Source organism: Acanthopagrus latus, chromosome 1, assembly GCF_904848185.1.
Source record: "Acanthopagrus latus isolate v.2019 chromosome 1, fAcaLat1.1, whole genome shotgun sequence".
Taxonomy (NCBI): Eukaryota; Metazoa; Chordata; class Actinopteri; order Spariformes; family Sparidae; genus Acanthopagrus; species Acanthopagrus latus.
Genome location: NC_051039.1, coordinates 33266175 through 33280454, shown reverse-complemented (window position 1 = coordinate 33280454; position 14280 = coordinate 33266175). Strand labels below are relative to the sequence as shown.

Sequence of the window (14280 nt, the reverse complement as noted above, 5' to 3'; positions counted from 1 at the left end):
GCACATATACGTATATACATATATATACATATATATGTATATATACATATATGTATGTATATATGTATGTGTGTGTGTGTGTGTATACATGTGTATGACAACAAGTTGTAAGTAAACACTTGTCAGCCACTGGCATGGATTTGATTGCAAATTTGGGATATACAATTGAAATTCATCAATTAAAATTAGAATCAAATTGATTATATTATATTATGTGGTGACAGAAGTAGACAAATGGAGAGACAAGAGAGGATTAAAGGAAAGAGGAGGGAATGGAAGACATAAGAAAACTGGGGAGAGGGGGAAAGATATAGAGGTTATGACAGAAATAACACAAACAGGAAGTTGGTGTCAACGGCAGAGGAAACCACATATCTGCACTTATCCACCTTCATCTCTCACTCTCTCCTCCTCTTCCTCCTCTCTGTCTTTCTGTGTCCTCCAAAATTTGCAACATTTTACATTCAGAAACAACAAACCAGGACAAACACAACGTATACTTAAATTTTACTGAAAAAAGTTCACAATATTAATCCAAAATTACAAACTGCCATGAGAGAAATTCACTACTATTTATTTATTCATGTTAAACTGTCAGTAACTCAGATGTTTAACTGAAGGGACATTTTGGATGCTGCTACTTTCATCACTATGTTGAAAGAGTTTAGTCAGTTTTACTATTGTATGTGCAGTAAAGAGATGAGTTCTGAATGCATTTAGCTCTGCTAAGCACAAAGACTAGAAGAATGGAGAAGCTGTTTAGCTAGCTAAAAGGGGGAACTACATCTTCTGACATCTCCAAAGATGTCTAATTCACATTGTCGGCACTTGTTAGCAAACAACCCAGCTAGAAGGCCATATATCAAATAGTTAGCTGGATGGAGCTCAAAACTGGCATCAAGTATTTAGCTCCGTTGCTAAAGACTTAAACCAAAATATAAGAGAGCAGTATACAAAGACAATTAAAATGTGCTTCCCAAAATGTTCCAGGTTCCATTAAAATACCTCAACATACGTTTAGTCAGAATATTACTTGTTAATACTGACTGTTGGTCCTCAGACTGTTTTTGTATCTGATACAGCCAATGCAGGTATATCAAGAGATGAATTATCACTTTTACGTGATCTTGAATTTCTTAAATATTTCGTAAATAATTCCCCGACAAACCAGAGTGATATTCTTTCACAAAGATATATTCTAGAAATAGTGACATATTAAAACAAAATGTTCAGCCCACATATAGATGAGGATGGTGATGATGATTATTATAATGATGATGATGATGATGATGGTGATGTGATGATGATGGTGACGACGATGATGATGATGATGATGATGATGATGATGATGGTGGTGATGATGATGACAAAGGTGATGAAGATGATGGTGATGATGGTAATGATGCTGATGATGATGGTGATGATGATGATGATGATGATGATGATGATGATGATGGTAATTGTGATGGTAGAAGAGAGGTGTCAGAAGTTGTAGTCACTGTTCCTGTTGGATGAAGGCTCTCTGCTGTCACTGACTGCCAGTCGCTCCAGAGCTGATTTGACAACACACAGGAAAAATGCCAACTAATAAAATGTCTGCTGGAGGAGAATTGAACCAACTGCAAACAACTTTTTTTTTACATTCTACATGTGTACAGTATGTGTGTGTGTTACCAGGGTAGGAATGTCTCTTCTCTCCATCATTGTTTTTAACTGCAGTTTTCCCTCGATGGTAAGACACTGAGACACAAACAGATGGGAGACAAACATTAAAAGGAAAAATATGGTGTCATTCAACATAAATTGTTCTTAATGTATACCATGGATGTATTATGGCTCTGGTCACTGAACCCACAGATGGCCCCCTGTAGTCCATTGAGAATTGCTAGCCTTAGAGGGTTCAAAATTGTTAATGCAGCCCACTGACTATGCACAGTTGAGTTCCCCCTGCTGGCCCTGCCTGTGAGTTCCCAGGCAAAAATCCAGGTCTTATTAATCATCAGTGGTGCAGATTTAATGTGTGTGTTTGTGTGTCTAACTGATCTTATCTTCACGCCCAATAGCTCCATCAAGACGTAAATACACAAATTTCTTACTGAAAAACTACCATGAAGGTCGATTGTGAAGGCAGCTTATTACGACCCAAAATTATATTTCATTTTAGGTAGACCTCTAGTGGCTGTAGTAATTATTACAGCAGCATAGGTTACAGTCAGGCGACTAGTATAGAGAGCAACAAAGTCTGCATGAGGAGGTCCGGGAGGGATGGTCAGGTTAAGAAAGAAAAGTGTCCCTGAGCACAGCCTCTTGTACAATTGCAAATTATCTCCAGTTTCAAATGATGTATATGATATTTAATCTGTATCTTAAATGTTTGAGGAAATGCTTCCTTCCATTAAAGCACTATAAGTCATCTAGCTAAACGAGATGCAAAAACTACCATATGTTTTGCCTGGCAACTAAAATGTGTACCTTCTGGAGCTACTCCAAATATTGCAGTAGCAGCAGGGGTGTAAATCTAGCTAACTTAAGACCAGTGAATACAATGAAAAACCTTGAATTGGACAACTGAATATCATTAGCAAATTGAAGAGTAATTTATCCTATCTAAAGCTTTCTTCCAAATGTCATCAAGGAAATGTGTCTCCAAATCTTCCACCCACTGACTCCTTAACAAAATTGAGGGCTCCAAATTATGTGATATTAATGATGAATAAACTATCCCAAAGGGTCTTCTATCTCTTTTGGTACAAAAACATGCAGCTTCATGCTCAAGCTACCCTTGACTTACCAGTACCGATGATGCGAACACATTTGGTCCAACCATCACAACTGCAATGGTTGGACCAAATGTGTTTGCGTCTTCGGTACTGGCAAGTCAAGTTTAGCTTGAGCAATGAAGCTTCATGTTTAAACAGGCCGATGTTATCCTTTAAGTTTCAAAATGGAATATAAAGGAGAGCTGGGTGTTTGTGACAGGAAATATGTCAATGATACTGATAAACTATGGAGTTGCAAAAACAAAAATAGAAAAAAATCAAATAAGAATGGGAGTAAGGAATATTAGCAATTTAGCATTAGCTTATTAAAGGATTTTAAAGTATTATCAATAAATAGATCTCCTATTGTGGTGACTCCTCTTCTCACCCAAATATCAAAACCTTCATCTATAGTTGGTAGTGTAAATTTACATTACATTACAGGAGCATGAATCATTGTGTGACAGTATAAAGTATATGTGAATATAGGCTCAGGGGGACAGGGGGAGTTTTGAGCAAAGCAGAGCATATGAGGAATTTGGGCCACAAGATACGTTTTCCAATTATAAGCATTTGGGGGCAGTGTCATGAGATGGAAACTCCTTCCAGTATAATATAATCCTTATGTTACCCAGTCTTTTCACCAAATTCTTATGTTTTACTCGAGTTTTCTTAACGTGCTTTTCAGTATATCTAGTTGATATAAGGTTAAACTCAGTTTGAAGATCGAGTCCTTGCTTAAATAAATTGATGGGGGAAGAGCAAGTGTTGCGTCTAGATTTAGAATATAATTTGTTAATTGTTTGAGTCTTGTGTTGTGACATTTGCTGAGTTGTTCACTGTACAATATAATTCATCCCCCTGAGGTGCCAGCTATCCACATTTACTCATTAGTAGAAGAAAACTTTTATCAAAGGGGAAATAATCTGTGTGAGTATGTCCTGTGAACAGGTGAGAAAAAGGAATAGCTTTTAGATGTAGGATACTGAAAGTGGCACACATCAGATATTTGTATTGAGAAATAAATGGATTGCAAGAGTTGCTTTGGATGTGGCCACGGTTTTGGGCAAGCTACTGTCTAGAGTAGATGATTAGGACAATTCATTCATAAAAAAGACCTTGTGAAAAATTATAAATATTAGCCAGGATGACTGGTGTATTGTATAGTCTGCCTCTTACAGGCTACTGTCATTTCAGCTCATCATCAACAAACATCATTCAAGCAGCAGGACATTGTGCATTTGTTAGGGACTATTTCAGCAGATGATTGTGAGACTTTTGAGTGTGTGTGTGTGTGTGTGTGTGTGTGTGTGTGTGTGTGTGTGTGTGTGTGTGTGTGTATGTGTGTGTGTGTGTGTGTGTGTGTGTGTGTGTGCATAACTCACCACTGTGACTCTGTGTAGGTCCGATCCAGCGATTCTGCCTTCTGTCTGATACTGAAAGCCAACAATGTAGCAATCAAACCACTGAGCAATGGATCTGCTCTAGCTTAGGAGGTAGAGTGGTTCAAGTGGTAATCAGAGGGCCGATGGTTCAAGTTCTGCCTCCCCCTATCTGCATGTCCAAGTGTCCTTGAGCAAGATACTGAACCCCAAATTGTTCCTAATGAACAGTTAGCACCTTGCATTGCAGCCTTTGCCATCAGTGTATGACGACAATAGTCATCTTCCGTGAAAGACACAAGACTAATTTATGAGCTCTTGGGTCACAACTTATCAGACCACAACTGCAAAGTCCCGAAGAAGCACAGGAGCTGAGACTAACAGTTAGATTAGATTTATTGCCATTTGCACAGGTACATTGGAATACTTGCTTGTGTGTCTCAGAGTCAGTTTATAACAAAGATATACAATGTTTTTCTGTCTTACATTAATTATTATCTACTCAAATGAGTTCTGGTTCTGGTGAGCAGTCACACAGTGTATTTGACCAGGACTTTTATTGTCAAAGGTAATGTGACTTTTTCAGAGCAAAACCTCTCTTCCCATATCCGTGCCACAATCACTAACCAGCAACTCAATACAACTCAATAACCAGCAACTCACTACAATAGCTTACAAGTATTTAGTCATTGCTTTAAGCAGGAAAACATTTGTAATTCTCCACAAGTGGCAAAGAGCTAGTACTGTCTAAATATGTAGATGATGTTCTACAGAGCTGACTGACTACTGGGTCTTCTGCTCAGTCTATTCTATTCTATTCTATTCTATTCTATTCTATTCTATTCTATTCTATTCTATTCTATTCTATTCTGTACTGTTCTATTGTGTCAGTAGGACAGAATCATTTGGATTTAAAACATCAGTCTTTCTTGGACATAATCTGCAATCTGATTTAACTTAATCTGAAATTATCTGAGTTTTGAGGTCAGTAAATGACTGATGTAGAAAATGTCTGTTCATATGCACATACAGTATGTATAATGTGTGTGTGCATGTGCGCAAGCACAAACAACAGCTGCACTGTTGAGTGTTGTAAACTGCAGTTTACATGCTACTATTTTATTGTGTCAGAGGAAAGAATCCTTTGGATTTAAGAAATCAATATTCTTTATAATCTGCTATCTGATGAGTCTTATTCTTGAAAGATTAGTTTTCAAGTCAGTAAATACTGATGATGAAAATGTGTGTGTGGGCGTGTGTGTGTGCGTGTGTACTCACGTCTCTTCTGTAGGGCTTTGACGGTGGGTCTGGTAAAGCGGATCAGTAACAGGACCAGTAGCACCAAGCAGAGCAGAGCTGACACAACTTTGTAGGCCTGCAGCTGACCCTGTACATCTGGGAGGACTGGAGACACACACACGCACACACACACACACACACACACACACACACACACACACACACACACACACACACACACACGCACACACACACACACACACACACATACACCCTTGTGTCAATCTAAACTGGTCCTGTAGGCACATTCCTTGTTTTCTATCCTCGCTGCCTGGCTTTAGCCACAGCTCTGAGACAAAGAGAGCTTGTTCAGTTTAAACATGATGGTTCATTATTTTATGGTCACTGGTCTACAAGCTTCTCCATATCAATTAATCATTCCAAGATGAAATGACTGTTCCAATATAAAATGCTTATTTTCTCAAACAGCTTATTCTTTAACACTGTTATATCACAGAACAACAGTTTTACATCCTTGTGAATGCCCCAGTCTACATCACTTTAGGTCAGTTTTTAGATTCCAGTCTGCAAAACACGAAATCTGACAGATATGAATAAGACCAAGATTATGAATGTTTTAAATGTTGAGAGCACTGACACATGACATTTGTTTGTCAAGTGTCTTTGTTGTATTATTATCATCATCATCATTATTATTATTATTATTATTGTTATCATTATTATCATTATTATTATTATTATTATTATTATTATTATTATTATTATTAGTAGTAGTAGTAGTAGTAGTAGTAGTAGTAGTAGTATTTATAATACAATACATAATATATTAGCCTATATTTAACCAGCAAATTAACAGAAAAAACACACTCAAATAATCAGATGAAACATTTACACACAAAGAACCTGGACACAAGAGATTGTACCATAGTTTAAAGCTGTTCAGTGGTTTAATATTCTGAACTTTGAGTTCAGTCTGTAGCTTGTTCCATGCAGTGGTGCTGAAACAATGTATCAATAAACTTAATATAGGAACTGTGAGACACTGTAATGTTGGTAATTAAAGTAGATATGAGAAATGGTAAATTATTGCTATTCTGTGTGTGTGTGTGTGCGTGTGTGTGTGTGTGTGTGTGTGTGTGTGTGTGTGTGTGTGTGTGTGTGTGTGTGGTCATTTTGATGCCAAGTCAGTTCCCTCCCGAAAAAATCTAGACAGACTGTGGTTACACACTACATCACGTTCTCAATGACATCCACATACAGCAGCACACAGACGTAGACCAACCTGCACAGTGGACAGTCAGTGTTTCGTAGACTTCCCTGTTCACTGTTCCACTCTCTGTTATGTAAGAACAGTGCTGCTTGCTGCTGCTTGATTTCCAGCTTGGTGTGCCTTGACAACCTCTCTTGTTCTGACACACATCTCTCAAAAGTTCCTTGCTCTTTGTGTCATTGGAACACACTGGTGTGGAGGAGCCGGAGGGATCATAGTGGGTTAGGATAATGTTTCCTCCACACTCCGCTGACCATGTGATTGTGAGGAGGCCCAGGCCAGGTGAAGAACAGGTGGGGGTATCAGTGGCAAGTGGAGCAGTGCTGGAGCAGTGGCAGACCCCAATGGTGCTCTCGGTCTGAGTAGGGAGGGTAGCATTGTCGATGGTGGGTGTATGTGTTGCTTGGACTGATTCTACAAAATAGACAGACAGATAGAGATCAACATTGCTTACAGCATTGAAGCTTTACAAACAATAGTGAGGCATTTTGGACTTTGGAGCCTGTGTTTCTCATTGAGGCAGTATACAAGCAAGAGTAGTTTCATGGCAGAGGATACTGGGGATGTATCATTACCAGCCTCTGCTAACTGGCTGCAGAATCTGCACATTTTGAAGCTACGGCTCATGTGTTCAAGCAGATTAACAAGGTGTTACACTTGCCCAGGCGCTCAGAGTCACTTGAGTTCAACATAGAGATTTGGCACATTACTAAGCAGCTCCGCAGTGTGGCAGGCTGTAACTGACCATCTCCAGGGAAAAGACATGGTAGAATGACAAATGTTATGTCCTAATGCTAGCATGCAGTGAGACATGGTCCAAGTATTGATCCTTGCAGTACCCTGTATGTGATCCCTGGAGGGGAGGCACTCAGTGAATCAAAATAAAAAGATCAAATAGAAAAGATGAAAACTGTGCCGGCACTATTGATATCTTATTGGTATGATTATTCCATACATACATACATTTGAACTGACTGATAAGTATAGTCAATAGTAAATAGTAAACAGCATCAATAATGCTGATTTTATACTACCTCTGCTTAACAATAAATAGAATAATATGACAAAATAGAATAAGACACATTCAGTTGAATTGTATCAAACTAAGTAATGATGTTACATTACAGTCAGTTTGGGATAAATTCTTCTCGGAGAGAACCAGAGCAAAATTAATCCATTTTAACTTCAACTGTAATATAATTGTGAACTGTATGATAATTGTTTCAATTTAAAAAAAACAATGCATGAGACAAAAACAAAAATATATTTTCCCATTTACATTATTGTAAATGCAGATTCTTAGTTTTCATCGGGAACTTTTGCCTTACAGTCACAGCTCGGTCAGATTTTCAAATGTCACCGTCGGATGCTCTGAACACCACAAACCAGTTTCAATTCAGCTCCGCTGTGTTGGGGTGGCGGCACAAGATTCAGGTGCGTCGAATTTAAAGATTCTGCAAACAGAACTGAAACAGTCTGTGTTGCCTGATACTGCGGACAATTAATCAATCAGGAATGAAGAGAGCCACAGAGACACTACTAGTACTACATTATTATTCTTCCTATGAGAGTGAATGCATTCACTGTGCTTTTTTTTACACTTTTACACAAAAAATAAATATTAAAAGAAGTCGGATATATATACAACATGAAATGCTCTCAAAACCAAACAGGTCTGAGTGACTTTTATTTAGTGTCAAGTAAAAAACCGTTTGTGTAAAGTGAGTAAAGTTTGTCTCAGGTTTCACTGTCTGTTATGGATTATGATGTAATTGAATGGCATGCCTCTGCCTTACTCTGAAGCCCTTCTGTTTCCTGCTCTCATGTTTATTATTTATGATAGCTCTGCTTTTCTTATATTCTTTACAAAGCAAACTGAAAGTGTAAACTCTGTGGATTTTATGTCATGAGTGTAAGCAATTCAGCATCTGTTTTTACCTGTTTGAAAGGAGAACTCTTTCTTCTGCCTCAACAAACTAAACAATCAAACTCTCTTTGTTCTTATGACTGAATAAACTGAATAAACAAAGTGACCTTAAAGGACAACTCATGGTTGTGGCAGACCCTGCCACCTTCCTAACTTCAAACAGTTTTTTACCTCTGACAACAGCTTGTTGATTCACTCATGTAGGAAATACATGTTTGTGTCTGTATTATTACCTCAATATTATTGTAAATATAACAATTCTGAATTTGACAAAATTCAAACATAAACAACGTGGCCCTTAAATTGAACTGTTTTTTTGTCTTTCAGACTAAACTCTTACTTGACATTATTCTAAATAAGGGCCAGTCCCCTTTTTAATTCAAATGAAGTAAATATATATATTTACTTTACAGTTCATATATATAAAATGGCCGTTTACTAAGTTGAGCCACCAGAAAATACAAGTGACAAGTAAAAAGGACTTAGTTTGACACCCAAATTAGCTTGATATAAAACAATTCAACTTTATAATTTTATATCAACACAACACAACACAACAATAGAAGAAGAAAAGGGCCACTGTGAAAGAGTCTGAATTCTGACATTAATCTCAGAATTCTGTTGGCCTAGATAAATGACAGATTTCTGATCAACTTCAGAACTCTGACTTCAAAAAACAAAAAAAAACTAAACCTAAAAACTAAAATTTTTCACATTGATATTTTCTTCTGTATGAATGCATATTTTTTTATGCAAAATGTTGAAACAATGCAAAATTAAAAACCATAAAAGAGGAGATGTGAGTGAAGTGACAATGATTTGATCCCACACCAGCTTCCCACCTACAAACACTGACAGTTGTGTGTGACCGAGCCTCCAGCCAGGTTCTCCGACCCTCATAGAGCCTCTTTAAGATGCCATTGTTTTGAATAATTATAATAAAATATATAAATCTAGCTCTCTTTTATTTCAAGGAATATCGATTTCTTATACTGCACTGTCAGATTATCCAGGTTTAAAATGTCACAACACAACTGTAAATTGAACAAATTGCGTGACAAATTGATAGTGTTTGTTGAAACCTACAGACTTAACCCGCTGTGACTAAATACACACACAGACACACAGACACACACACAATACATATATATGCTTCTGCCTTTATATATATATATATATATATATATATATATATATATATATATATATATATATATATATATATATATATATATATATATATATATATATATATAGAGAGAGAGAGAGAGAGAGAGAGAGAGAGAGAGAGAGAGAGAGAGAGATGTTTTTTTTCAGGACTACTAACTTTGTAAAGATTAGTTGACTTACCTTATCTACTAATTACTCTCTTAGCATTACAAGTTTTTGAACCATCTCTGTTATATCGTGTGTAGGAACAGTCGTAAAGCTCTCTCACTGTAATGCTTTCAGTGCCCAACTGGCAGCCGCAAAAGCAGCTGTAAAGAGGCCCTTACCGGTTGAAAAGAAAACAGTTCTGTATTACAAAAACCAAGAGCATTGATGGAACTTTGATGTCATAGTTAACATTGAGATGATGAAATATGATTTAAGATGGCTTATTTAAATATAGTGAGAGAACCATGAGTTTGAAATGTCACCCAGACTGCTCAGATGTTTATTACACTGTGAATAGGATTTTACATCTTTAGTAAGTTATAATAGTCTCAATCATTGTGTTCCCTAAATCGGTCATACTAAGTCATCATAATCTACTGTTGTAACAAAGTCATCTAGCTGAAAGTTTGGCTGGCAAGTATTTGATGCAATGCCTGATGCATCATGCAGAGCCTTGAAGGATGACAGTGTATTGCTCAATGGTGAATCCGAGATATCCATGACCATCCTTTCTATTTACAATACAGCAAAAAAAAAAAACTATGTCTGTGATGTTGCGATGTCGAGGCTGAGTGGGACAAATAGAACTTATGAGACTGAGGTTTGTATGCTGCTTGGAGCCTGTTATTATACTGTTGAGCTCGATCACTATTTAAGAGATCCTTTCACAACAGTAACCATATGTTAGAAAAGATAAATTCTCTCCTGTGCATAATTTTCCAGTCTTTTTCACAAACCAAATTCAGCATTTTTCTGATTTTTGGAGGAAGTGTTTTTTCTCATTCCAAAATAAATTCATATTTATACTCATACATACTCATTTAAGCATGTGCTACTTCTATCTTCTATAAAGTGATTAGTGGCTAAAGTTATAAAATAAATGTAGTGGAGTTAAAAGTACAATATTTGGAGTGGAGGTATGAAGTAGAAAATGGAAATATTCAAGAAAATTACAAATCAAAATTCTACAAAGTCAAGTCAGTTTTATTTATATAGCCTTAAATTATATTCACATTGCCTCATGAGCTTTACAATCTATACAGTGAACAACATCCTCTGTCTCTTGAACTAAGTAAGGAAAAGCTCTCCAGAAACCTTCCTATACTTATTTACAATGCCTGAGTACTCAATGTACTTCGGTAAATGTATTAAGGTTTCCCAGGTCAAGAGGCGTCTGACAGTCACCAAGAGACACGTTGACCTCATGAAATGCATGATGTCTTTTCAAATCATAAAGTGAAGAATGGAAGTGATACTAGTGTGCCATTATTAGTATGTATGCTATGATCGAATGTGGTGAAGTTAACTCATAAAACAGCTCTTTGTATATTTTGTACAATGAACAGCAGACTTCAGCTTCCTAACTTGTTGCTGAATCTACTGTGTTTCTCTAATCGAGTGTTACGTGAATCAAACCCATCTTATATTAGGTGTAGGCCAACTTTGCAGGTGATTTTACAACCAAACAGGAGATTGGTCTGTTGAACCGAGGGGTCACATATGTCTTACATATCACATATGTTGTACTCAACAAATAGGCCAACTTTAGCTAGCAGCACTCAGGCTAAGTTTGGACAAGTGTCAGCCACCAGAAAGGCCATTTGTTAGAATTGGGCAGAATCTGGCAACCTGGAAAGACAGATTAAAGCTGCTACCATGTTGACACAACTTCACTATCTGGGAAAGAGCACAGTTCAAAATATAAAGTTCCTCTTGTGACTCAACAGTCTATTGTTTTTTCTGCATTTGTTGTGTACTTTTCTGTACCTTTGTACATACTGTGGTGGCATCTTTGTTTTAGCAGTAGCCTGATGCTACTAGTTGTGACACCTTAATATTGTAAACTTTTGTATCTCAGTGGGCTAATGCAGCTTTCATAGAAAATCACTTCATTTGGCTGGCTCTCCTGTTCTTCAATATTCTACTTTACATGACCCAAAGACAATGTGCACTTACCAGCAGCCATGAGCAAAAGAGTTAAGATGATCATAACAGTCCTGAGATCCATCACAGTAACAATGAAGAACAGGTGGAGGAAGCAGACAGACAGACAGATAAGAGGAAAACAGACGATGCAAATCAGATCAAGACGCCAACAACAGAAACACTGATGAGAAAGGAAACAGTGCAGAGGTGTAAACTACTCAACCTCTCTCTCTCTCTCTCTCTCTCTCTCTCTCTCTCTCTCTTTCTGTCTCTCTCTCTCTCTCTCCAAACAGTGAATCACTTCATCCCCAGCTTGCTGCTGCTGCTGCTGCTTGTGCAAAAGTGCAGATTTCCTCCCTTCAAAGCAAGCAGGGTGAAGACAGGCAGAGAGGGGTGGGGAAAATAACAAATGATGATAAGAAGGGAGGAAGGAGGAAGAGGTAGGAGGGAGAGGTGAAGGGAAGGGTTATGTGACTCTAGATGAAATTCACTTTTTTCAACATGTTTGTCAGTCACGACAAACATTTTTAACAACACATCTTTAACAACACTCAAGATGGACTCATGATCTGTTTAGGGAGTTTACAAATGAAACAGCTGTACTGAGTCATAAATATAGCACTGCACATTTCATTAAATACATTTATCTTACTCACTTACTACACAGAAGTAGTAGTTAAGCTTAGAACTTAGTCCTTTTCAAAATGATTATTTTCACACAGGAGGTAAGCTGTGGCTGTAGTCTGTTCGTTTGATGGTTGGTTTGTCAGCAGGAATACAAAAAATAATTAAAGAGATTTCCACAAAACTGTAATGAAGGACAGCTTTCAGCCCAGAATAGTCCCCCTCAAGAGGAAGCAACAGATCCATACATTTTCACCCTGGCAGAGGTATGCACTTTACAACAGAGGCAATTATTGGATCATAGATTGGTTGAATACTGCCAACTTGAAATGAACTAAATAGTCATGAGTGTTCTAATATAGACTGGGATTCAGTAAAAGTAATTTTCTGATGTCAAGACTGCTAGGTTAAAAAAAGAAGCTTTTTACATTTGAAGTTAGCACCTACATGTTATATTTTAAGTTTATTTTACATTTGCGGTTAAAGTGTTTGAAACACATACTTTCAAGAAAAGTTAGAATTTGCTGATATTAACAACATGCATCCATCTGAAGACAGGTTGACCGATGTGCTAATGTTTGCCAAAGTTAAAGGTTGTACAATCCAAAACTCCTTCATTTCACTGGGGTCAATTTAACATGTTTTTTACAAACATACCAATATTAATTTCTTAAAACACACAGTAGAATCTAGAGGAATGAAAACATGCAGCACAGTAATCAGTGTTTTAAAAGCAAATTAGAAATCCACTTGCAAAATTATATTTTTAGGTTACTATGCATAACATATGTACGACATGTGTGGTAAAATTTAATGTATGTTCAAATTTGTGTGGATTGCAATGTTTATTGGATGTTTTAAATGCATGTTTTTGTATAGGGATATATAACTTTTTCAAAGTATGGACACCAGGAAGAGCAGTGCTCTAGGGCACAGCTAATAGGGAACACAAAAAATAAAGAAGTAAAGAAATTTAAAAAAAAGCTGCAGGTCATGCCAGACCAGGTAACATTATATCAGTTATCAGTAAACCCCCTGAGTCTAATTCTAATTCTTATTCTGGTCCTGGGTTTGTTGAAAGGAAGACTGTGTAGTTTCTCCATTCAGATGTTAAAGGGTTTAAAATTGTGAAATGATATTATTCCACGCTGTCAAAATCAAAGCAACCTTGTGTGTTCCAGCACTTCATTCATACACAGAGACATTTTTGAGATGGAAATATTCTACATGAAAGATTCCCCCAAATTCATCTGAGGCTGTGCTGACTGTGTTATGTGGTTTTGAACAACAGTTGTTTGTAAGGAGTGAGTAATGATTGGAGCATCAGCAGGCTGCATCTGCTCAGTAGATGAGAAAAATGTCTTTCAGTGGTTTTGTTTTACATATTACATATGCAGCACCACGGGTAGTGTATTTAATGTTTTATTATATTTGTCAAGAAATAAGCTCATTTTAAATTCTGTCAATTAAAAAAAAATCAATAGTTGTGCTGTTTTTGTTTTTCCCTTTCAGATCAATGTTATTTTTTAAATTAGATATTACTATTTACAGTAACAATACATCACCATTGTATACTTAAATATTTTTGTATTATCTTTAAGAATATATGTAATAAAAAAAATCACTAAGAGTGCACCTTCTATATGCCACATAGCACAATACATTGTTTTACTTATATTTCCAAACAAAGCCTGATGTGCACATAGTTTGTTCCACTTACAAAAATCCCTGAATTGACTTTTTGAAAAGCTGAAG

The 14280-nt window shown here is 36.8% G+C and overlaps 1 protein-coding gene across 1 annotated transcript; it reads right to left on the bottom strand.

Annotated features, from left to right (window-relative positions):
• Nucleotides 1-1331: 1331 nt before the first annotated feature.
• On the bottom strand, nt 1332-12099 carry LOC119021117. Its single transcript, XM_037101181.1, has 6 exons — nt 11932-12099; nt 6684-7085; nt 5420-5545; nt 4145-4195; nt 1675-1740; nt 1332-1553 (listed from the first exon to the last, which is right to left on the bottom strand). The coding sequence occupies exons 1-6, from the start codon at nt 11981-11983 to the stop codon at nt 1483-1485; spliced, it is 768 nt and encodes a 255-aa protein (XP_036957076.1). The 5' UTR covers nt 11984-12099; the 3' UTR covers nt 1332-1482.
• Between the last annotated feature and the right edge of the window lie 2181 nt (nt 12100-14280).